The sequence below is a fragment of the Pristis pectinata genome, chromosome 4 (assembly GCF_009764475.1).
Source record: "Pristis pectinata isolate sPriPec2 chromosome 4, sPriPec2.1.pri, whole genome shotgun sequence".
In the NCBI taxonomy this organism is placed as follows: domain Eukaryota; kingdom Metazoa; phylum Chordata; class Chondrichthyes; order Rhinopristiformes; family Pristidae; genus Pristis; species Pristis pectinata.
This window is the reverse complement of record NC_067408.1, coordinates 103,973,057-103,998,213: the sequence shown is the minus strand read 5'-3', so window position 1 is coordinate 103,998,213 and position 25,157 is coordinate 103,973,057. Positions and strand designations below refer to the sequence as shown.

Below are 25,157 nucleotides of genomic sequence, written 5' to 3'. Positions count from 1 at the left end.
AACACAGAACCCATCCTTCTGACTCAGAAACAAGAATGCAATCAGCTTCAGTCAACTCATGATAAATCTATAGAGTTGACTCTCAATTATCCAGTGGCTGATTCACCAGTTTGTGAGTTAACTGAGCAAGGGAAGAAAAAGTCTATGCTCCCAGGCATAAAAACCCAGACTTCCATGTATAAGAGGTATTAAAATCCCACCTCAGGACATCCTCCACAGAAAACATTGTACTTAAGAATATAGTGTTTTGTGATAGAAGTGTTCAACATATTAAAATGAATCCAAATTTTTGCGTCCTGAATTTGTTAGCCATCTCTTCTATCTCTTAGCCAGTTCCTTAGGATCAAGGATAACTTCTTCCAGGAAGAAGAAGCTCCTTCTTCTAGGAAGGATGTGGAAGCTTTAGAGAGGATGCAGAGAAAATTTACCAGGATGTTGCCTGGATTGGAGACCATGTCTTATGAGGATAGGTTGAGTGAGCTAGGGCTTTTCTCTTTGGAGAGAAGGAGGATGAGAGGTGACTTGATAGAGGTGTACAAGATGATAAGAGGCATAGATTCGAGTGGACAGTCAGAGACTTTTTCCCAGTGCGAAAATGGTTAACACTAGGGGGCATAATTTTAAGGTGATTGGAGGAAAATATAAGGGGGGATGTCAGAGTTAAGATTTTCTTTACACAGAGAGCGGTGGGTGCATGGAACGCACTGCCTGCAGAGGTTGTGGGGGCAGATATGTTAGGGACGTTTAAGATGCTCTTAGGTAGCCACATGAATGATGGAAAAATGGAGGACTATGTGGGAGGGAAGGGTTAGATAGATATTAGAGCAGGGTGAAATGTCAGCACAACATCGTGGGCCGAAGGACCTGCACTGTTGCTGTAATGTTCTATGTTCCACGTCCAGTCTGGCTGGTGGTTTTCTGAGGTGGCTGATGCGGTCAGAGTGGGAACTGCAGTTTGTGAGGTGGCGAACTACTTCTGTTGCTTATACAGCGGTTCTCTGTGCCCCCAATACGTGGCCTCAAGATTCTCAATACCATTAGCTATGCTCCACCTCCACTTTGAACAGTCATGAGCCAGGGCTTCCCAGGAGTCAGTGGGGATGTTGCATTTCTTCAAGGAGGCTTTGAGCATGTCCTTCAATCTTTTCCTCTGTTTGACTGGTAATCTCTTCCCAAGGGAGAATTCGGAATAGAGTCTCTGTTTCAGAGTCTGAATTTGGGCATGCTGACAATGTTCCCAGTCCAACATAGCTGAGTGCGTAACACTGGGGGTGTCTGGGGAGAATACCGATGTTGGTTTGCTCATCCTTCCTGTGAATTTGAAAGATTGTGCGGAGACAGAATTCATGGTATCTTTCCAGTGTTTTGAGATTTCTGCTGCAGTATGTAGTCCAGATCTCAGATGCATAAAGGAAGGCAGGGAATTTAATGAGAACAGCATTTGTACCTGTCAGCCAAATGGCCTTTCTCTGCTCTATACACTCCATGCGATTATATCTAACTTTTGTGCACAATTGTACAGGGATGAATGTAAACTGCAGGGGCAGTTAATGTATCAAATATCAATGCAAATGTTAGCGTATTTACATTAAGAAAATTTCATAACTTCCTGCTGGGAACCTGATACTTAGAAGATGTTGATACATAAAGACCAGGATGGCCTAGGCTGAGTTAACAACTTTAACAGTCAGAACTTTATGCGGAGTAAAATTTCAACAAGAGTTCTTCCCTTCTTTTATGAAATCACTTCATTTCATAGAAAAAACTCCATAAGCAAATATGTACATACATACCAGTCCTGATGAAGGGTCTTGACCCGAAACGTCGACTGTTTATTTCCCTCCATAGATGCTGCCTGACCTGCTGAGTTCCTCCAGCAGTTTGTGTGTGAGGTACATACATAGTTGATACAAGTAACATAAGAACATGAGACACAGGAACGGAAGTAGATAACATGGCCTTGCAAGCCTGCTTCATCATTGACCAATATCAAGAAAGACTTGATTTTGTCTCTGACATCACATTCCATTCTGTTCTCATAATCTTTGACTTCCCTATGGTTCAAGAATCTGTTTGTTTCCACCTTGTGTACAAGATGATAAGAGGCATAGATCGAGTGGACATTCAGAGACTTTTTCCCAAGGCAACAACGGCTAACACGAGGGGACATAATTTTAAGGTGATTGGAGGAACGTATAAGGGTGATGTCAGGGGTAAGTTTTTTTTACACAGAGAGCGGTGGGTGCGTGGAACACACTGCCAGCAGAGGTTGTGGAGGCAGATACATTAGGGACATTTAAGAGACTCTTAGATACATGAATGATAGAAAAATAGGGGGCTATGTGGGAGGGAAGGGTTAGATAGATCTTAGAGCAGGATAAAATGTCGGCACAACATTGTGGGCCAAAGGGCCTGTACTGTGCTGTAGTGTTCCATGTTCTGTGTTCTAATATTTTCAATGACTCCACCTCCACAGCTCCCAGGGCTACAGAACTCTCCTGATTCACCACCCTCTGAGGGAAGACATTCCTCCTCGACTCCATCTGAAACAGGTGGACCTTTATTCTGAAGCTAGATTTCCCCATGAGAAAAAAACATAGTTTCAGCATCTCACTTACCCAACCCTCTCTTATATGTTTCATTAAGATCTGCTCATTCTTCTGATCTTCAATGAATGTAGACCCAACCTGATCAATCTTTCCTCACTAGACCAACTCTTCATTCCCAGCAATCCACCCATTAAACCGTCTTTGCAGTGCCTTCAAAACACATATATCCCTCCTTAAATAAAGAGACCAATACTGTAGGTAGTTACCTGCAGTACTGTAGTTCTCTAGGTGTGGTCTCGCAACCCACTATGGCAGGACCACCTGACATTTATGTTTCTTCCCCCTTGCAATAAAGGTCAGTGTTCCATTTACCTTCCTAAATACTGCCATATCCGCAGGCCAACTTTTTTGTGTCTCACGATATTTTCGCAATAGTTCTGAAGGGTCTAAACAAGTAGTTGAATCGCCAAGTCTATTAACCCAGTGCAGGTAATGCAGGATGAGGGGGCACCTCATTGAAACCTACCGAATACTGAAAGGCCTGGATAGAGTGGATGTGGAGAGGATGTTTCTATTAGTTAGAGAGTCTAGGATCCGAGGGCACAGCCTCTGAATAAAGGAACGTCCCTTTAGAAACTGAGATGAGGAGGAATTTCTTCAGCCAGATGGTGGTCAGTCTGTGGAATTTGTTGCCACAGAGGATTGCGGAGGCTGTCATTGGGTGTATTTGAGGCAGAGATTGATAGGTTCTTGATTGGTAAGGAGGTTAAGGGTTATGGGGAGAAGGCAGGAGAATGGGGTTGAAAAGAAAAATCAGCCACGATTGAATGGCGGAGCAGACTCAATGGGCCGAATGGCCTAATTCTGCTCCTATATCTTATGGTCTATAAATGGGATTAGTGTTGGGAGATTCAATGGGTGGCATGTACATTGTGGGCCAAAGGGCCTGTTTCTGTGCTGTACAACTCTATGACTCCATGTGTACATCCAGATCCCCCTCTGTACTTTTTCTCCATCTAAATCATATCCTGCTTTTCTATTCTTCCATTTCATAGTGGACAACCACACACTTCCCCACATTATACTCCGCCTGACAAACTGTTACCCACTCACTCAACTCGATAACATAGTTTTGTAGAATCTTTGTGACCTCCCCGTAGTTTGCTTTCCTGCCTACAACTGGTAACAGTTTACATGTATTTAATTAATACAGTCATACATCACAGTCATTATATACATCAACTGAGCAATCTTAGAAGACATAGTTTTCCTCTTTCTAGGCTGATTTATCCATTAAGCTAATCTATTAGATTTTGCTCAGCCTTCAAACTCGAAGGAATCAAACAAGCTTAAGCCCCAGACTCAGTTGGATGACTGAGTATACTGGATATGGTATCAGGATATGATCTAAAACAATAAGGATCGAAATGGGGATAAATTCCCTCACTCAGAGGGTGGTGAATCTACGGCATTCTCTATTACAGAATATGGAAAAGGCCAACTTGCTGAGTATTCATAAGGAGGAGATAGAGAGAGAGCTACAGCATCACTGAGAGATACAGTATTGAAACAGGCCCTTTGGCCCATCAAGTTTCCACAATGACTATCAAGCAGCTATTTTTACACTAGTCCTACACCAACCCATTTTATTTTTGCCACATTCCCAACAACTGCCGCCATCCTTTCCCACATTGTTTCTACCACTGATCTACACACTAGGGGCAATTTTCAGTGGCCCACCAGTCTACCAATGGGAGCACCCATTGGAGAAAACCAACGTGGTCGCAGGGAGAATGTGCAAACTCCACGCAGACAGCACCCGAGGTCAGGATTGAACCCCTTGTCACAGGAGCTGTGAGGCAGCAGCTGTACTGGCTGCGCCACTGCGACTATGGACACAAAGGGCCAAATGACAACTCTGCTTGTTTTTTCTATGTTTCTGCTGCACTTTCTCCAAGGCCAATGTACCATTTGTGAAGTGTGGTGCCCAGAACTGAATCCAGTGTGTTAGGGTTTGTCCAGATGAACAATGGGTTCCTCCCTCACACATCAGACACCTGAATAGGTATATGTCATTTTTGTGCAATTCAATAGCAATAAACTTAATAGCTTTAGCCATTCAAAACTAAAATTAATAGAGCCTTATGTTTTCAAAAAATATTTTTGAACTTCAGGAAAAGGATTGTTCTTCCAACAAAATATGTTGGCGTCACTGAGCTAAGCAGAAGACGTCTCTCACAATGTGAAGCAACAATTATAAAAGAGAAACAGTAAATGCTTGAAATGCAGGTGATTCAGTGTTCATCAGGAGAGGATCGGTTAATGTTTCAGATTGATGACCTTTCATCAGATTCTAAAAAAGTGTGAAATGCAACAAGAATTAAGCAAGCGCAGAGGGCAGCAAGGTGGAGAGATGGAAGAAGCAGAGGAAAGGGCTGTGAAAGAGTGGAAGACATGAGAGATCAATGTTCGAAGGGAGGATGGTGCAAAGAAGGGTATGGTGGTGGGACCAAGAAAGAAAATGTAGAGAAGATCAGACTGTGGGTGGTGAACACAGTTCACTAAATCTCCTGGAAAGATGAGGAGCTGTAAATGGGAATGGCAGACTTATTGCATGTAGCTGCTGTCTGAACTAAAGCTACCAAACTTTTGAACTTATCTTGGAAAGCTATAGCGCCAGCGACACGGGTTCAATTCCGGCCGCTGTCTGTAAGGAGTTTGTACGTTCTCCCCACGTGTCTGCGTGGGTTTCCTCCGGGTGCTCTGGTTTCCTCCCACATTCCAAAGACGTACGGGTTAGGAAGTTGTGGGCATGCTATGTTGGCGCCGGAAGCGTGGCGACACTTGCGGGCTGCCCCCAGAGCACTCTGCACAAAAGATGCATTTCACTGTGTGTTTCGATGTACATGTGACTAATAAATAAATATCTTATATTTTATGAGGTGCTGTTTCTCAAGCTGACGTTGAGCTTCCTTGGAATGGTGTAGGAGGGTGAGGACAGAGGTCAGTGTGAGTATAACAGAGAATTGAAGTGATTGGTGATTGTAAGCTTAGGGTTCTGTTTTTGCTCTCTCCACTGTACAGGAGCTGCCATCCTGTCGTGAACGCAGTCCATTAAGTTGAATTACCTTCTTCATCTGAAAGCAGTGTTTGGGATCCTGTAGTTGTCTAGGTTGTTTTGGGGAATGGGAAGGTTTGTTGGGGAAATTGGTGAGGGGATGAGATGTAGTAGATGGACGTGCTCCTTCACTTCTTGAGTCGTTACCAACTGTGAAACTGGTTTCTAAATGACAAACATTTGGGTAATGCACTGAAAATGGCCCAGTACAAGTGAGCCATCAATGCAAGTAAGATTTTCGTTGCACCTGTGTATGCATGTACCCATCCACCATCAGATCTCTGAACGATCCATGAACCCATGAACACTACCTCGTTATTCCTCTTTTGCACTATTTATATTTATAACTTATAGTAATTTTTATGTCTTGCACTGTACTGCTGCCGCAAAACAACAAATTTCATGACATATGTCAGTGATAATAAACCTTATTCTGTTATGACATCAAACTCGATTTTGACTTTGACACCCAGAGCTCAGCAGAAACACTGGTTTAGCAAGCCTAAAGACGTTACTTCTACCGAAATAAAGAAACAAAGGCACATTTCTGCGGCACATTTCAGGACATTCTAAAGCACTTTAGAACTACTGAAGTGCTTTAAAAAGTGTAATCATTACTGTAACTCAGGCCAGTTTGCACGCAGCAAGTTTCCACAAATGCCCATAAGATAATAATCAGACAATGTATTTTCAGCAATGTTGAATGAGGAATGAAATTGGCTTTGGTACCAGCAGTAACTCTTCTGTTCCTCCTCCTCTTCCAGAGACCATCCAGGGATCTTCTACATCCAACTGCAAGAGTAGGTGGGGCCACATTTTACTATTTCTTCCAAAAGGCAGTGTAGCACTAGAGTGTAAAATTGATGGGATGTTATACTGCCTTTTAGAAGTGTAGCACTCCTTCAATTCTGCACTGCATACTAGCCCAGGTTGTTGTACTGCAATCTCTGGAATGGGACCAAATCTGGTGACGGGTATGCAGATGACATGGTCTGCTCAAGGTAGCCGAGCCAAGTAACTAAGGCCTCTTGTGTTGGGGATGTTTGGCCAAGGAGAGGGCACTGTTATTGCTTTACTTGTCATTCCAGTTAACCTGAAGCATTTGCTTACATGGCATTTGTGCGTTTTTCCATTGCTGTGAGGTGCTTGCTGTAGATGGCCCTGGTCTCAGAAGCATAGAAGAAGAAAAGTGATCACTGATGTCCAGTAGACCAAGGGTTTTGTGCCGGGACTGAGATCTTGACCTTCAAACTCTTTTCCTCATTCAACCAAAGGCTGTGCTGTCATGTTGTGTTCAGTTCTGGTCACCTCGTTATAGGAAGGATGTGGAAGCTTTAGAGAGGGTGCAGAGGAGATTTACCAGGATGTTGCCTGGATTGGAGAGCATGTCTTATGAGGATAGGTTTAGTGAGCTAGGGCTTTTCTCTTTGGAGAAGAGGAGGATGAGAGGTGACTTGATAGAGGTGTACAAGATGATAAGAGGCATAGATTGAGTGGACAGTCAGAGACTTTTTCCCAGGGTGAAAATGGCTAACGCAAGGAGGCATAATTTTAAGGTGATTGGAGGAAGAATAAAGGGGAATGTTAGAAGTAAGTTTTTTTACACAGAGAGTGGTGGGTGCGTGGAACGCACTGCTGGCAGAGGTTGTGGGGGCAGATATATTAAGGACATTTAAGAAATTCTTAGATAGACATATGAATGATAAAGAAATGGAGGGCTATGAGGGAGGGAAGGGTTAGATAGATATTAGAGCAGGATAAAATGTCAGCATAACATCATGGGCCGAAGGCCCTGTACTGTACTGTAGTATTCTATGTTCTATGTTGAAGCTATGAATCTTCATTGTCAGAGGGCGGTGTGGTGGAGTGGGGGTAGGGTGGTGGAGGACCTTTATCTTACCGATGTTGTTTGTAATCCTTAACTGTTGTGTGCTTCACTGAATGAGTTAACGATGGCTTGGAGTTAAGCCTCTGAGAGTATACAAACACAAGATTCATCTGCAAATTGCTGATCAACGACTGAGGTCGTTCTGACCAGCCTGACCTGGTCCAATGACATAGACGCCATGAAAGCTCACCAGCGCCTCTACTTCCTCAGGATGCTAAAGAAATTTGCCACATTCCCATTGACCCTCACCAATTTTTATCGATGCACCACTTACACTTGTATTTGTCTACACCTCGCTGCCTCAGTAAAGCAGCCAGCATAATCAAAGTCCCAACCCACCCTGGACACTCTCTCTTCTCCCTTCTCCCACCAGGCAGAAGATACAGAAGCCTGAAAGCAGGTACCACCAGGCTCAAGGACAGCTTCTATCCCACTGTTATAAGACTATTGAACTGTTCCCTAGTACAATAAGATGGACTCTTGACTTCACAATCTACCTCATTATGACCTTGCTCCTTATTATCTACCTGCACTGCACTTTCTTTGTAGCTGTTACATCTTATTCTGCATTCTGTTATTGTGTAATGAATTGATCTGTATGACGGGTATGCAAGACAAGTTTTTCACTGTACCTTGGTACATGTGACAATAATAATAAACTAATTCCAGGTTCCAGTAATTTTGGTTCTGGAGTGTGGTTGTTATGTATTGAACAGATTCTCATTAGTTCTGAGGATTTGCTGCATTCCTGTGGGAAGATTGTCGGAGGTGAGGTGCAACACTACAGCAAGAAAGATTGAGAGAAGTATTGGGGCAATAACCCAGCCTTGACACCAGTCTTCACAGAGAATGGCTCTGTTGTGGATTTGTTTGTTAGTATCATGGCTCGCATGCCATCATGGAGCAAATTTAAGATGGAAATGAATTTCTGTGGGTAGCTGATTTTGATTTCTTCATTCAGTAAGACTGTCGGGGGAGATTACAGAAGAGGCAAAGGGCAGACAGTGGATGAAAGAATGGATGAGAACTTTAATTCGAGATGTCAGACTGGGAGGCACTGTAGGTCAGTAAGTACAGGGGTGATGGATGGATGAGAATTCAGGCAGCAGAGACATGGATGAGCACAAGTTTTATACAGAGTGCAACATTGGAAGTTGGCTGGAAGAGTATTAATCAGATTCAGAGATAGCAAAGACTAGGAGCAGAATTTTGCCACTAATCCTTTAAAGAATGCTGAATTTAGGCAATGTTATGCAGATGCAATCGGAATTGGTTTATTAGCACCAATGTTACAAATAGTCCAAGTTTTAGACAGTTGTTAGGGATGAACTGGTAGCCAGAGAGTTTGTGATGGGGACCAAAGTATCTGTTGAATGAAATGTCCATTTATTATGCAATGACTGTCAAAGAAGCAATGCAACTAACCAGAGAGAGTGGAGGAGTTCAGAGAGGTGATACTGAGATAGAGCAGAGTCTCTTCAGTTACCCGAAGGTATCTCTGAGAGATGACAAGCAGATCGGAAGTAAAAGCGTGTCAGAGAAAGAATTGCAAAGGGGAACCACTGCAGGCAATTCTCTGGCTAATTTACAGAATCATTGCAAACAGGAGGAGGCCACTTGGCCCATCTCATTTATGCCAGTTCCTTATTCCATTCCATTCAGTTCTGTGGCTCCACTCTTTCCCCATAGTGCTGTAAATTTGAATCCATCCAATCATCTTTCCTGGCTCAAAGTCAGAAATAATATACCTTCAAGAACCTACCCAATACTCTTTTCAAAGCCCTGGTTGACCTCATTTCCATTGGCCTTCCTGACAGCACATTCCAGGTTCTTATCATTCCCCGGCTAGAAACGTTTTTCTGCAGATCTCCCTCTATATTTTGCCCTTTGCTTTAAATCTGCATCCCTTGAAATGTCTGTTATTAGCAACAACTTCTCTCTGGTTGCTCTATCTAATTTAATCTTGAGTATCATTCAGATGATATCGCTATAGATAAGAAATAGAAGTGAGTGCAGCATAGATAGGTCCTTGGAGAACTCCAGAAGTAACAGTGCAGAAGTGAACATTCATTGGACAAGAATGGAATCAAGTAAGAGCACTTCTTCCTTGCTTGGTGAAGGAGGAGAGGAGTTCGATGAGGACGGTACGGAGCTCTGTTGTAGGCTGCAGGTGGGTTGACAAGGTGAAGAGAGATAGCTTATGTTGATCATAGTAGCAAAAAGAAAATTCTGACTTTGAGCCAGCAAGGATGATTGGATAGATTCAAATATAGAACTTGGGTGGGGAGTAAAGCAAAAGAACAGCAAGGGCAAGAGACAGTAATGATGAGGACATCGAGTTGTGGGAGAGGATGCTATTGTCAATTGCACAATTGTCATGATGAATTGCAGTCTTAGGTTTGATAATTAGAAATTTGAAAGAGCAGAAGTATTGGCCTGGAGAGATTTTCTTTTCCATAATTGTATATAGAAAGAAGTGGAATTGGGAGAGAGAAGGGGAATATAGTTAGACAGTGAAGGAACAAAATTATTGCCCTATCAGTGCTTGTAACTAGATCCTACTGGTCCCGGCCTACTTTTACACTCTACATCTTCTTTCTTCCACCTTACAGCATAAACTTTGATTTCTTTCTCCTCAGATATATTTATGCCGTTATCTTCAACAACACCTTGTGAAGTTGTTTTCCATATTCCTATCACTCTCCACATAAAGAGCTTTCTCCTGAATCCCCTATTGGATTTCGGTGATTATCTTCTATTTATGCCTCTTAAATTTGGACATCTTCTGCGCAAGTGAAATATTAATAACACCCATTCTCAATCGATAAAGCAATGTCTTCTTTCTCTGCCACTGACATTTCATTATTGAATTAAAAACCCTATACTATTGGATAGTGTGGAAACATAGCACAATAAGTTTATAAGAAACTGGGACTGGATATAGGCAACACTTTTCTATTTAGTGTTAATGACATTGATAAGAATTGTACCATATATTTAACATGTACAAATACTTGGGATTTAAATAACAAAAAACTTAATGACTAGCAAGTCAATATGGCAGCCATGTGACAAGCTCTCGAGATAGCTCCTCCTAGCTTGCCCACAGGAAAACTGATGGGCAGTTGATAGGGAAACAGTGCAGTTGTGTGTCAGAGGCCAAGTGTGGGAAGGTGCTTTGGTGTGGAGTCTTTGATGCCCATGTTGAGAGGCTGTGCAGAGGCTTGCCAACAACTGCTGGAAGTGTCTGGTGGAGTCACAGTTCAGTGGAGCTGGGTATTTTCATTCTTTGGTCTGGAAGATGATGGCAGTGAAACGTAACTGCAGGTCACTCCGCATCTGTGAAGAGAACAGACAAGATCTTTAACTATGGGGCCAACTGTAAGAAAGCCCTCAAAACAGTAACATCGTGGTTGAGTTACTGGACTAGCACTGGCAAGGTGCAGGAGTTCAAATCCCACCAGGGCAGCTGGGGAATTTAAAACCAAGTAATTAAATAAATCTGGAGTTCAAAATAAAAACTATTCTCAGTAATGAGAACCACAAAACTACTCTACTGTTATAAAAACGCTTCTGGTTCATTATTGTCCTTCAAGGAGAGAATCTTGCTATCCTCACCCAGTCTAGTCCATTTGACTGCTGGCCTGTTAAGGTAGTTGACTGCTAACTCCCTCTTCAGGATTGACAATAAATACTGAGATCACCAGGGATGTCCACATTCCATGAATTAAAAGAAAACTGTTACTTTTCCCTTTCCAATGGATCTTCCATGTTTTTCCTCACTTTTCCCAAGGCTCTGATTATTGTTGAGATAAAATTAGAGGCACGACTGTGAACCTTCTGTGCTAGTGCCAATTCTCTGGAAGTAATGGAGGGCTTTTCAAGTGTACGTGGCAATATAGCCCAGGACAATTTTATCTTCTCACGCACCCCCCCACCCCCGTCCCCACCACACTTCTCAGAGATGTATTTTCAGTAAAGTTGTTGTTGGACCAAGTCAGGAACAAGAAATTCTTGACTAAGCTCACCCATCTTCACGCAGGATAGCTCTGGTCAAGCCTGGGCTAGGCTAGTCCAGCAAGACCACAAAGCTCAGCACCAACCATGGTTGAAGCTGAGGCATCCCAGTCTGTATGATTGTTACCATCAGAGACTGGGGAGCCTCTACTGTGGTGAAACAAGGAGAGGCAGAGTCAGCAGCTGTACAGAAAACAAAATAAAGACTTTAACTTATGTAGCAACTTCCATCATCTCAACTGACCCCAAAGCAAATACTTTTGGAGTGGCCCATTATTTTAAAGCAAGGAATTTGATAGCCAATTTGAACAAGAGGCCAGAATTAATATCTAAGAATGTAAGAAATAGGAGTGGGAGTAGGATGTCTAACTCTTCCAGCCTGCTCCACCACTCATTAAGATCATGGCTAATCTTCTTCCTCAGCCCCATTTTCCAGCACTGGTCCCAATATCTCTTGATTCTATCAATCTCTGTTTTGAATGAACAGATAGCCAAGAGGGCCATAGATCCAAGGGAGACTGCAGACATAGAGAAGACCAACACCATGGAAGAACTGAAGAAAAGAGTGACGATTAAAATCAAGTTGTTCCTCGATCAGCGCCCAAAGCAGGTCAGCAAGCGCAGGGGATAGGGAGATTAGTACACGGGCAGCACAGTTTTGGTTGACTAGTTTATGGAACTTGCATTGCTTAAAATTTCAAGGTCTGAATCAACTTTACAGCAAATACTTCATTACAGTTATTTATTAATAATATCAAAACTCTTAACAATTATTGCATTTCTTGTTTTATTCATGATAGTTAACTTATTTATCTGTATTTCTCATCCAAGTCTATTTACAGAAGTAGGTCAAGGTGTACCTGAAGCGAGAAAAAGCTACAACTTCAATATTTGTGATTGAAACCAAATCAGGAGCTGTGGTTACACAGCAGAGGTCTGCAACAAAGCACAGGAAGAAATTAATAAATGATGAGAATGAAAGAATGAGATAAATATGATGTGATATATTTTGGTACAGAGATAAGGGAGGCCACATATTCTCTGGAAAGGTTGGAGGGACAGAGACATCTGGGCACACAAATGCACAGATTATTAAAAGGAGCAACAGGTTAAAAAGGCTGTTTTTATAAAAATAGCAAACAAATCATTGAAAAGCAGAGAGGTGACAATAAACATACTGAGTCTTGATTAGGCCACACTTGGATTGTGGCAATGGTTCTAATATTTGCTTTATAAAAAGAACCTAGGGAAGAGAGTATGTTTATGGGAATGATATCAGACCTGAGAAATTATACCTTTTAGCAAAAACTGAGCAAAGGAATAAGCAGATCAAGGTATTCAGAATTGGAGGACATAAATACGAGCTGGCCATTGATAAATCCAGTAGGAAATTCGGGAGATGCTTCTTTATCAGTCAGAATGCAAAAATTCATTATACTGAGGAACAGCTGAAACACACATCAGATGTGTTTGAAAGGGGAAATCACATGAGGGAGGAAGGAACAGAAAGATATATCGATGGGGTTAAAAGACTGAGGAGAAGCTTGCGTGGAGCACATGCACCAGCATGCACCAGTTGGGCTGAATGGCTTGCTTCTATACGGTAAACATTTTGTAAATTTCCAGGTTTCAAAGCTGAGTTGGAGCCAGAATCTGAAGCTGAGGAAAACTGTATGGCAACGAATTCATCCAAACTGTTTTTCAACACAGACACAACTTGGTGACACTGAACTCTCCCTCACCAAGCCCTCCACTCTCTCTGATCTTAAATCCAACTCGGACACAGAAAATTAAAGTCTCATTTTTCTGTCAGGTGTGAGGATATCACTGAAAGTAGTTTGATTCCTGGTCCAAGAATCATTAAAACCAACAATACAGCCAACACAAATCAAACAGAAAAAAAAGAAAAATCTCAATTACAGATGCTTTTTTTATAAAATTAGTTTTCAAATTTGGGAGTTGCTGGCAAGAATGACATTCAGTATGCATCTGCAGTTGTCCTGGCCTGCTGTGTGAAACCTAGTCTTCAACCACTATGCCTATTCTTTGGTAATGGTTTGATGCCATGAAGGACTGGCTGGATAAGATAAGATTTCTTTATTAGCCACATGTACATCGAAACACACAGTGAAATACATCTTTTTGTGTAGAGTGTTCTGGGGGCAGCCCACAAGTGTCGCTATGCTTCCGGCGCCAACATAGCATGCCCAAAACTTCCTAACCCATACGTCTTTGGAATGCGGGAGGAAACCGGAGCACCCAGAGGAAACCCATGCAGACACGGGGAGAACGTACAAACTCCTTACAGACAGTGGCCGGAATTGAACCTGGGTCACTGGGAGGTAACTAAGAGTTGCCCACATTGTTCAGAGAAGGCTCAAGTGGTCCTGACAGAGCAAGAACAGTAGGTTTCCTACACTAACATGAACCATTTGGGGCTTTACAACAATCCAACTGTTACTGAACTGCTGTGGTGAAATCTGAGTGGTATTCTCAGGGATTACTTGGTTGCCACCATGAAGTATATGGAGAATTGATTAAGTTACTAGACTAGCAACCAGAGTTCTGGACCATCAATCCAGAGATTGAATCCCACTAATGACAGCTGTGGAATTTAAATTCAAGCAAATAAAAGCTGTAATTTAAGAAAAAAATTGTTAGTCTCAGCAGCAGCAGCAAGCATGAAACTGCAGGATTGTTGTAAAAAAAAACAACCTGCTTTATTAACATCCTTCAAGTAAGGAAACTTGCTGTCCTTAGCTGGTCTGGCCAAAATGTGACTCCAGACCCACTAATGTGGTTGATTCTTAGCGGCTTTGTCAGTTGGGGGACAAGTAGGAGTGGATAAAAACTGCTAACATTATCAAGGATCTGAGGCATGTGTTACAAGGGCAGTTCTTTCCGTTGGAACAAAAGGTTACAAAAAAAAATGGTGAAAATTATGGGAGGAAAGCTATTTCAACTGGTTCCACTGGGCATAAATTTCAAATCATCATAAAACAAAAGATTAAATGATCTTTATCAACTCAAGGGCCGTTAACACAAAAAGATGCTGAAGGTGTCGCTTTTGAAAAGAGGAAATGTATAAATATTTGAGGAAAGGCAATTGTCAGTTTGGGCAAGAGTGGAACATTCAGTGCTGTAGGATGACCTGACACAGGCCTGTAAAATTATGAGAGAGTTTGGAAGGAAGTCTAAAGCTCAGGGGCATAAGTGAGATAGTCACTAATAAATCCAGAAAGGAATTTAGAAAGACCTCTTTACCCAGGAAGACACAAAAGATTCTGCAGATGCTGGGATCTGGAGAAACACACACAAAGTATTGGAGGAACTCAGCAGGTCAGGCAGCATCTATGGAGGGGAAATAAATAGTCGATGTTTTGGGTTGAGACCCTTCATCAGGACTGTGTTTCTCTTTACCCAGGGCGTGGCTAATGTTTAGAATTCACCACAGCAGGTTGTTCCATCATTGGCTGCACTTGTATTTATATAACATCTTTTAGACAGACTTGTATTTATTTTACATCTTTTATGCCACTGCTGAGGAATATCCTAAAACAGTTTGCAGTCAACAAAAAGCTATTCATTGATATAAAATGGGAAACATGGCAGCTAATTTTCACATGGCATGCTCCCCAAGGCAATATAATAAAAACAAAATAACCAGTTTTAGTGATGTTGGTAGAGGGATATTGGCCAGGACACCATGGGTAACACTCACATTCTTTGAAATCGTGCTATGTGATCTCTTGTGACACGTTCTTGGTATCTTAAAATAAAGACAGCACCTCCAACAGTGCATTACTCCCCCAGTACTAAGATTACAGTTTATATTTGTGTTCAAGTCTCTGGGATTTGAATATAGAACCTTCTTACTCAGAGTTGAGAGTGCTGCCCACTGAACCACAGCTGCTACTAAATGTGCTCGTGGCACTGCAGGTTCACCTGGACAGTTTCCAATATAACTGAGGTTACAAGGCCTGGAAATTGTTAGACTATTTTTCAAATGGTGTTAAAACACTGCAGTGAGTCACCCTAACACAATTTAAGGAAGCCCAATAATGATCAAGATCTTCAGTTGCAAGGGTCACAGAACAGTGTTGCAATGCCTGTGTGACATATTGCGGTGTCAGATTCCGAGCAGAGTTCTGATGAAAGGTCTCTGACTTGGAAACATTAACTCAAGTCTCTTTCCTCAGAAGCTCCCAGACCTGCCAAGTGTTCCTGACTTATCTGTTTTAATTTCAGATTTCCATCATCAGTTTTTTTAAAAAAATGTCTTCATTACCGTATTCTGTTGATGCATTGTAAGATTTCACAGCCACTGGCATTTGGTCTCATGGGTGCTACCTTGGCAGCTAGCTCTTAAGAAAGACCCATCACATTACAAACAGCACTGGTCCAACTACAAGGGTACATTGTTACTGCAAAGATGGGAGGAGCTGGGTGAGTGCTTCCAGAAGAGGAGGTGGTAGTGGTGGGGAGGAAGAGGGTGGGGGCGGTTGGGTTGGTGATCAGAAGCACCTGGATAGCTGGGGAAGAACAGCTTTGCAGAGGGTATGATCTTTGTGCAAGGGAGCTTCAATTAACTACAAAACTAGAGTCTCAAATCTGAACAAAGCAAACTACGTAGGTTTGAGGGGCTTGGCTTAGGTTGAGAATTGACATGAAAAGATGTTAAATGGGTTGGCTGTCATAGATGTTGTATGTTGTGGAAAATGCGAGGTTCTTCACTTCCCCCCCCCCCCCCGCCGAGAAAAAGTCCTCACAGCATCCTGATCAACCCTCTCACAATCTTGTTTCAATAAGATCACCTCTCACCCTTCTAAATCCCAGCAAGTTCTGGCCCCATCTGCTTAACTTCTCTTCATAAAGGCAAACTTTTCATGCCAAAAATCAACCCAACAAACTTCCTCAGAGCTGCCTCCACTGCAAATACTACATTCCTTAAATCAGGAGATCAAAACTGTTTGCAGTGTTCCAGGTGTGGCCTCACAGTTATGGCAAAATATTTCTACTTTTGTACTTTTCCATTTACCTTCTGAATTATTTGGTGTACCAGGATGCTAACTTTGTGCTTCATGTAGGAGGACATTTAGATCTCTCTGGACAGTAACACTGGGTAATCTTTCGCCATTTGAAGAATAATGTGTTTCGAAATAGATCTCACATTTTTTCACATTATACTCCACCTGCCATCTATTTGCCCATTCATTTATCTACATACCTTTGTAGACTCTTTCTGAACTCCTCAAAACTTGTTATCTCCTCATCTTTATATGGTCAACAAATTTGTCTACAATACACACAGTCCCTTTAACTACATTAATATGAACTGTAAGTAACTGAGGCCCCAGCTTCGAAGGAAGTCATGCTACATTTTTTTTTAAGAGACCACATCTATAGCACAGTGTAATAGTTTTGTTTTCTTCCCATGTATGTTTGCTTTGGAGTTGTAAATCGCCTATTGCACTAGATCAATTCTTGGGAATAGAGGTCTATCTTAGAAGTACAATGGGCTTATATAAAGAGACACCATCTTAAATTTTTAAATCTAAGGTCTATTCTGTTTTTGTGGACATGAGGCTTTGCTATTTCTGTATTAATCCAAACCCCAAATCTGTAAACACTAGGAAAGTTAAATTATGGATGAATATCAAAATTAAGCAGATGGGGCAATGGAGAGTGTGTTCGATATTTCCTTACAACAGTGGCCATTTGGCCCATCTCATTTCCTCATTAAAATTTCCCTTGTGCTCTATTCTCCCTATTTTCCCATCAATTCCCCCTATATTCTACTTACTGGGTTGTTTAAAATGGCTAATTAACCACCAGCCTGCACATCTTTGGGACGTAGAAGGAAGCCAGGGTACTCAAAGAGAACCCGTTTGATCACACTGATCACCCTTGAGCAAACTCCAGATGGAGTCAGATTTGAACACCGATCGCTGGCAGCAGCTCTACTTGATGCACTACTGTGCCACTTAGAAGTGCTATCAAATGTCTTCCTGCTTGAAAGGCTGGGTGGCAAAATTGAATCTCATGAAGTATTAGCTCAGTGGCAACATTAATAAGAAATTGGCTTAAGGACAGGAGGCTGAGGCATGACAAATGGTTGTTTATCCCCCCCAGACCGCAGAATAATAGAAAGTGGTGCTAAGACCATTGCTTTATTTTAGTAGTAGTGATGTGGCCATGGTTTGCAGTATAAAATTCCAATATTTGCAGATGACACAAAACTTGCAAAACCTGGTAAGCATTAGTAATAGTCTGCAAAAGAACATAGAAATGTTAGTAAAATGGGAAGATAAATGGCAGATAATATTTGTTATAATGTGTGAATATCTTCAGCAGAAAGAATCAAGAAAGGTAATAAATTAATGGACAGAGTTATAAAGGGCATGCAGGCTGAGAGTGATCCAAGTGTGTAGTGTAAATCTTTGGAGTTAGAGTTAAGAGCAAAGTTAAAGCAGACAGGACCCTGGACTTTATGAACAATACTAGGGAGGCTTTGTTAAATCTGTATAAACACCTATAAGGCTGCCAATGGCGTAACACATTCAATTCTGGTTACCATAATTTAGGAAGGATTAAGTCCTGGAGAGGATTGACAAAAGGTTTACAAGAATGAGATTTCAGTTACAAGGTTAGACTGCAGAAACTGGAGCAGAATCTGGAGCCAAGAAGGATGAGAGGAGATTTCTTAGGTGTGAACAGGATTATGCCTGAACTAGGGTATCAGATTTAACATGGGCCATAAAGGAAAAACTGCTTCTTTATATAAGAAGTAGTTATGATCTGGAACTGCGTGCAAGAGTGGTAGAAACATTGTCAATCGGGGTTTTCAAGAAGGAATTGGGTAGGCATTCGAGGGAAAATAAATTTGCAGGGCTATAGGGACAGAACAGGAATAGAACTGACCAGATTGCTCTACAAAAGAGCCAGCACAAATTCAATGGGCTGTGCCATAACAACTCCATAACCTACTTTATTAAAGTTGAAGTTTGAAAATGTTTGTGTGGGAAAAGAGATCAAAATTACACTGAGAAATCTAGGGGCTTCACAATCACAACAGTTAGTCAGTCACTGGAAATTAAAATCCATTTTAATTTTGCCTCATTAGTGCACAAGGATGTGGCATCTCCACATGGCAAGAGTAACTCCAGAGTAAGACATAGAATCGGCTCCACAATGCACCAAAGCCAAGTTTCACGCAGGCATGCAAGAAAATTCTTGGGTGGCAGAAGTTGGATTTAAAACAGGGTTTAAGCAAACTTATGACATGACTACTCTGTGACTAATTTATGATCCACACAATATTCATTGAACCTTTCCAACTGAAATATTTGAAGGTTCTATAGAACTTCCTTTTTCTTCTAAAACTGAATAGGATGAGTACTTTAGAAGCATACATCATTTCGGAAAGCATCTCAATGGAATGGAGCTCCTTACAAGAAAACGTCAGAGATCAGCTGGAGAATACATATTTAGTGTTGCAATGTTCCTCACTTGGAATGACCATTAAGAACAGGCCAGTGTGGTGCTTCTACAGCCTAACTCTATGCTCAAATCAGACAGACAACATAAGCTTTTGAACAATGCCCTGTTATGTCAGTGGTGGATACTTCTAAAATCTATTATAAGTATGAAAATGAGTCTCCAAATGAAATTCACAATTACAAAAGGTACATAAAAACTCTCCTTTGCGATATTACAGATAAAATAAATATTTCATCTGTAATTAAGAATATCATAATATGGTAATATATTGGAATTTGATGATAAACCATTGAAATTTCATTAAAAATTCCATGCATCCAGGCAAGAGGCAAAGTGGAGGAGAGAGAATTGCACATTCCAGAGTAGTCTTATCACTTGAATTTGTCAGAATATTTACACCCCACCACTTGGAATTCCTATATCACTCAAATCAAGTTGCTTTCAACACAGAAAAGATAGTTTGCAATGTACTTATTATTGCGGTTGTTAAAAAAAATCTTCTGCTTTACTGGGTATAGTTGCTCATAATAGGATTGGGGAGGTATAATATTGCTTTATGAAAGACCTAAAAGTACTTTTGTTCCCAATATAATGACTCCTCTTAAAAAGTGCAGGCCTGATGATTTAAATAGGCAGTGAGTAGAGAGTGTTCTTTTTATTTGTTCCTGGAACACAGAATGTTCAGCCAGGGTGGATCCAAGGGTTATTGCCTATCCTTATTGCCTTGGAGACAGAGGCAGTAAGTTCAATGTAGACATGACTGGTTACTTCTTCTACAGTGCTGGGAGGGACATGGATAGGGGCACAAAGAGTGTCAGAAAAACTGGAAACAACAGCAAAGTACTGTCAAATAAGAAAGGAAACCTTGATTTAACAAGCTGTTGGAGAGCAAAAATGCCTAGCTACAGAGACTTCTTAAAATCAAACGATTTGCAATGCACTACTAGTAGGAACTACAATTAAAAATTACGAATATTTTATTGAACAGCTATTGCATACACAAACATTAACAAGTCTGCACTCGCTGGGCTGAGTGCGATGATGCTCTTTGTAGGTGAAGCTCCCAGCTAGGAGCGTGGGCTCATAAAAATACACTCCCACTTCAGTCAGTTTGAGGTGAATCATGTTTACAACATTAACACCACCAGCCTGGCTGAGCCCAGTGCAAAACATAGCAACAAAATCCTAATGAAACCAGTATACCTTAAATGGTTTTCAACTGTACTTTAAACATTTTTAATTGTTCCCACCATACTAATTAATAGTGCGAGCCTTTACAATATCAGCAACATCATATTGTCATTACACACACCGTTTACAACATCAAATTCATTTAAAATACTGGGTGTTTTCCACAGTTAAAGAGCACAGAGATTTTAAACTAGTAAGGATAAAAAAACTGCATAAGGTGGAAATCTAAAATAAAATAAACTACCACTGTGAATAGTATACCACAATCCTGGCAACATCAGTTTAGGAATTATTCATTTGACAGGACGTCAAGTTAAAACATAAATGCTCAAATTCATTTCACAGTTCATGAAATGTTCCATTTGATGGAAAATCTCACTTATTCATTACCTTTGACTCTTTACATACGGAAGTTAATGCAAGGCAGCAGTGAGGAATGGAAGCTGTAAACTGGACCCATGTGTCAGATGATAACGTTGGAAATGGCTCTGCCATTTTGTCCAGTTAAAAACCAGATAGCTTTTACTCCTCAGCAAGTTATCCATAAATTTTTCAAATCTAAACCAAAACATCAAAATGACCAATGCTAAAATAGAACTCTGTTCTTTCCCAAGTCAATTGTACCCCACTCTGCCATCAGCATCCGAAGACATGGCAGTGTTGCTAAGCAAAGTTTTAAAAAGGCTGGGATCCCACTTCCTGTCCCAGTCACCTGTTGGATTTTTAGAACCTGGCAACAGCCTCCCTTGGTAACAAGAGCTGCCCTGATGCTCAAAACCACACCACTGGCAGCATGCAAGAAGATGATGTGTTGTTTAAAAAAGGATTCTGCTGCTTTACCAAGACGACACGCATGGGAGAAATACACACAATTGCTTCAACTTGCTGATTTTGCAAAGTTATTGGTTCTGTAAGACAATTTTGATAGGAAGATTTGGGCCCAGCCCTGAAGTAACTAATCCCTTGCCTTATCTTTGTACCTTGGCAAAGACTTAAAAACAAGTAAAGCTACAGTCATATCAACACTACAGAGCCTACAGTAGGTCAGGATGAATTGACCAGGGTCATACTGTTCTTTGAGACTGAATAGAGTTTGTTTTCTCAGTTATCATAGTATCACAATGGGATGAGACTGCACGGTTCCTCATTCATTTCCACACTAGGCACATGGGTATAACCAGCACGACTGGCCGTTATTACCCAACTCAGTTGCTCCGAGCAACATGGCAACTTGACCAAGCATTTGAGTCAACTACACTGGCATGGAAAGGAAGTCTATACAAGCCAGACAGGGCCAGAATGGCAATTTTTCATCAATAAAACTGCACTGCTGGCAAATTGTCTCTATCAATGGTATTTTGTTCTGTGCTGCAATGCAAAATGTAACAATGCAAAGCAATTAACTGCTGCTCGACAGTTTGGATTGCTTATCGGTCCCAGTTTTAAGACCTTACAGCAAATCTGAATTGTGCTAAAAAACAAAGGGCTTTATAAACCCAAGGACTCCCACTGGATTCATTCATTGATTGTATAACTATAAACAGTTTGAGTTATGCTCCTCACTAGAGCAGGTGGAGCCCATCACAGAATATTCCTAAAAATTCCATTAAAATACACACAAGGCGACATTGCCCACTCACCACTGAGACAGTTCTCTAAGGCTGGCTTCCTCCAGAGGATAGAACAATTTAGAGGTCTAACTCAGTCCATTTGGCAGTCTACACATTCAGCCTTTGCATGGGAGTCTTAGAAGGCCTTTATGCCAATATCAAGAGTCATGTTTGTGCTGTGCCTTCTGGATTGAAATAAGAGAGAGAGAGAGAGAGAGAGAGAGAGAGAGAGAAAGAAAGGGGAGAGATCACTGAACCATAGTAATAGTTTCACTGTTCTCTCTGGCTCTGCAGTTGCATGTGGAGAGAAACTTTCTGGAGATACAAAACACCTTCACATGAAGGATCCTGGACAGGAAACATCAACTGTCTCTTTCCACAGATGCTTTCTGACCTGTTGAGTGTTTCCAGCATTCTGTTTTCAATACAAAACAGTTAAGCAGAATAAAGTAATCCTGAAACAAAAAGATTTAATAAAGAAGAAAGACAAAGGTTCTGGGTTGAAGGGCAATTGTAAATGGACACCTAAAAGTATTTCTCTGCATAGAGGAAGCAGCAGGTGTAATCGAAAATGCTGGAAATATTCAGCAGTCTGGGCCACATCTGTGGGAAGAGAAACAGAGTTAACATTTCAGGTCGAAGTCCCTTTGTCAGGTCTTGGATCTGAAAGGTTAACTCTGTATCCCTTCCCAGAGATGTGGCTGGACCTGCTGAATATTTATAACATACTGTTTTCATTTTAGATTTCTAGCATCTGCAGATTTGTTTTGATTTTAAACAGCTGTAATTGATTGCTCAGAAGAATGGCTGTTGCCAGAACCAAGGCAATGGACTTTTCAAAAATGAAAAAGCTAGATACTGTAACATTAAGGCTGGCTTCTCCTGGCTTTCTTTGGGCCAGTATCCATTAACTTTTAATATCCAAGAATATTTCTCCACAACTAAATGTGGGCTGAAGATACTGGAATCTGAAACAAAAACGAAAATGCTGGCAGTCAGCCAATCAAGCACCATCCGTGGAAAGAAAAACCAGTCAACATTTCAGGTCAGCAACTCTTCCTTGGAACAACTATCCCCAGATGTTTATCTGGACGGAAGGGCTCTCATCACCTGAACCACTTATATCATCCCCTTGGTGTCAATGTAATTAAAGATCAAGTCTCTTCCCAACAAGAACAGCAGAGACAACGATCTACAGTTAAACAGCAATTTGCCCTTTTCAAAGGACAAAATTTATTTTGCTGGTTTATAAAACATCATGTATATGTGGGAAATAAATGAACCTACATATGTCAGTGCTTGCAGCAGGTATTGACAGGAGATGGCTTTGCCCCCCAAAATCTTCCCCAACACCCAGTGTAACACCTATCCCAAAATTTTGTGTAATTCAGGAAAGGAAACGGAGAGAAAAAAAGCTCTCAGGCAGTATCTTCATCATCGACTCCTTATCTTTTCTAACTATGTATTTTCACTCCCCACCCAATCTTACAACTACTTGCATTTGGCCTTCCCTCCTCTCCTTTCATTGGTCTAAGCCTCACATGCTTACAGTGAAGACAAAGGACTGCAGCCCATTCTCCCAAGCTCATAGGACAAACTGCAGCACTTTGAGACAGAAGGAAAAAATAAGTTGATGTTTCTCTAAAGCACCTGACACAGCAAACAGCAGCCACACATTCCTGATGGTGTAGAGTCAGCAGGATCCCAATTAAATACAACTCCACCTGCTCACACTCTCTTCAGGCAACTACTTCTGAAAGAACTTGGTGACCAAAGCTTTACAGAGCTTCACCACCAGAAACCATGACTACCCGATAATCTGAATCCCAAGCCCTCGTGCTACTTTCTCCAGTGTTTCCACAGGGTCTAGGGAGGAATTGTCGTCATTTCTCTCAAGGACAGCAGCAGGCTTTGGTGCTATCTGGACTACATTTCTAAGGACACACTGGACAGAGGAGGGTCTTCCAGAAACTCCTGCATCTATCTCACCCGCTTTTGGGGCTTGTGAGGAGTCACTGCATTTTGGCAGCAAGGCTTTCGGCATGGGCTTAGCTGGCGGGTTGGTTTCCTGCTGCCTGGCACATCTTAGTTGGGGAGCTGAGGCAAAGTAGTCATCCTCTCTTGCTGCTCTTCCAGCTGGAGGTTTCCTGGAGAGAATTTTATGGCAGGAGTCCAGTGCTGGGAGACATGCGTCTATTGCTTTCCTTCGGCGCCCACGTCTCTTCTCTAGGTCCTTGATGATTTGCTGTGTCAGCTCAACTGTTTCATAGCGGACCAAATGCAGCTGCAGGTATCCATCTGCATGCTCTTTGTATCTAAATAGTTAAAGCAAAAAGCAAGTTTTTGGATGATTTTTTCATTAAAATTGAATAATTACATTTGATAATGTGGAACTTGGGAGGTTGAATGGTGCCATACAAAAACCCCTGCCTTTATGAAATATTTATTTTAAGATGTGCCAAAGTTCTTCATAGCCAAAGAAGTGCTTTAAATCATAGTCACTACTTCAATGTAGGGAAAATACAGATGGCTAAAAAAAAACTAACTTTTCACCTCTAGGACTGGGTTTAAATCCAATCAAGATTGATGGGAAAGACACTTCTCTGTTGGCATCATAATGTAAAATGATTTTGGTAACTCTCCATTTTTATACTCAAACAAAGAATACCTCTACCTCACCCCAACCTTAGGGGGAAAAAAAATCAAAGCTACAATGCTCACTAGATATACTTTGCACACAGCAGACTCAATGATGAGCCAAAGTGAAACAGGTGACTACCTGTTACAACCCACATTATTACAATACTTGAGTCACAAACATCGGCCTATCTATTTTACAGGCTGATTGAATGTGGTAGGTTACCTTATTTGACAACAACCACCTCCTCAGAAAACTATAGTTTTAAAACCCCAGATCACAGATTCATATTTTTGGTGCAGTTAGTGATGTCACCTTTTGCTAACTCCAATGCTAAACTGGGATTAATTTTAAAATTGTATGGGAGGTGGAGGATGTGGGCAAGGATCTAAAAGAATAATTTGTGGTCATCTTCACCAAAAGGGAGGGATGATATCCAAGTTGCAGTTAAGAAGGATGAGTGTGAAGTACTAATGAGATAAACTTTGTGAGAGAGGAAGCATTAAGGCATTTGTTATCTTTGAAAATGGACAAATCATCAAGTCTCCATGAAATATGTGCCAAAGGGGGAGGTAATAGTGGTGGATCTGACCATTTTTCAGTATTTCCTGGTACAGGAGTGCTGCCAAAGGATTGCTGGACTGCT

The 25,157-nt window shown here is 41.4% G+C and overlaps 1 protein-coding gene across 4 annotated transcripts in view; it reads right to left on the bottom strand.

The window, feature by feature from the left end:
* Nucleotides 1-20,053: 20,053 nt before the first annotated feature.
* zgc:112083 (uncharacterized protein LOC550461 homolog) overlaps nucleotides 20,054-25,157 on the bottom strand; it is a 28,388-nt gene continuing 23,284 nt past the window's right edge. For all 4 annotated transcript variants that reach the window (XM_052015020.1, XM_052015019.1, XM_052015021.1 and 1 more), the window contains one exon: nucleotides 20,054-24,188. In XM_052015020.1, coding sequence (XP_051870980.1) covers nucleotides 23,681-24,188 — 508 coding nt within the window. In that variant the 3' untranslated portion in view covers nucleotides 20,054-23,680. The remainder of the gene's footprint in view (nucleotides 24,189-25,157) is intronic.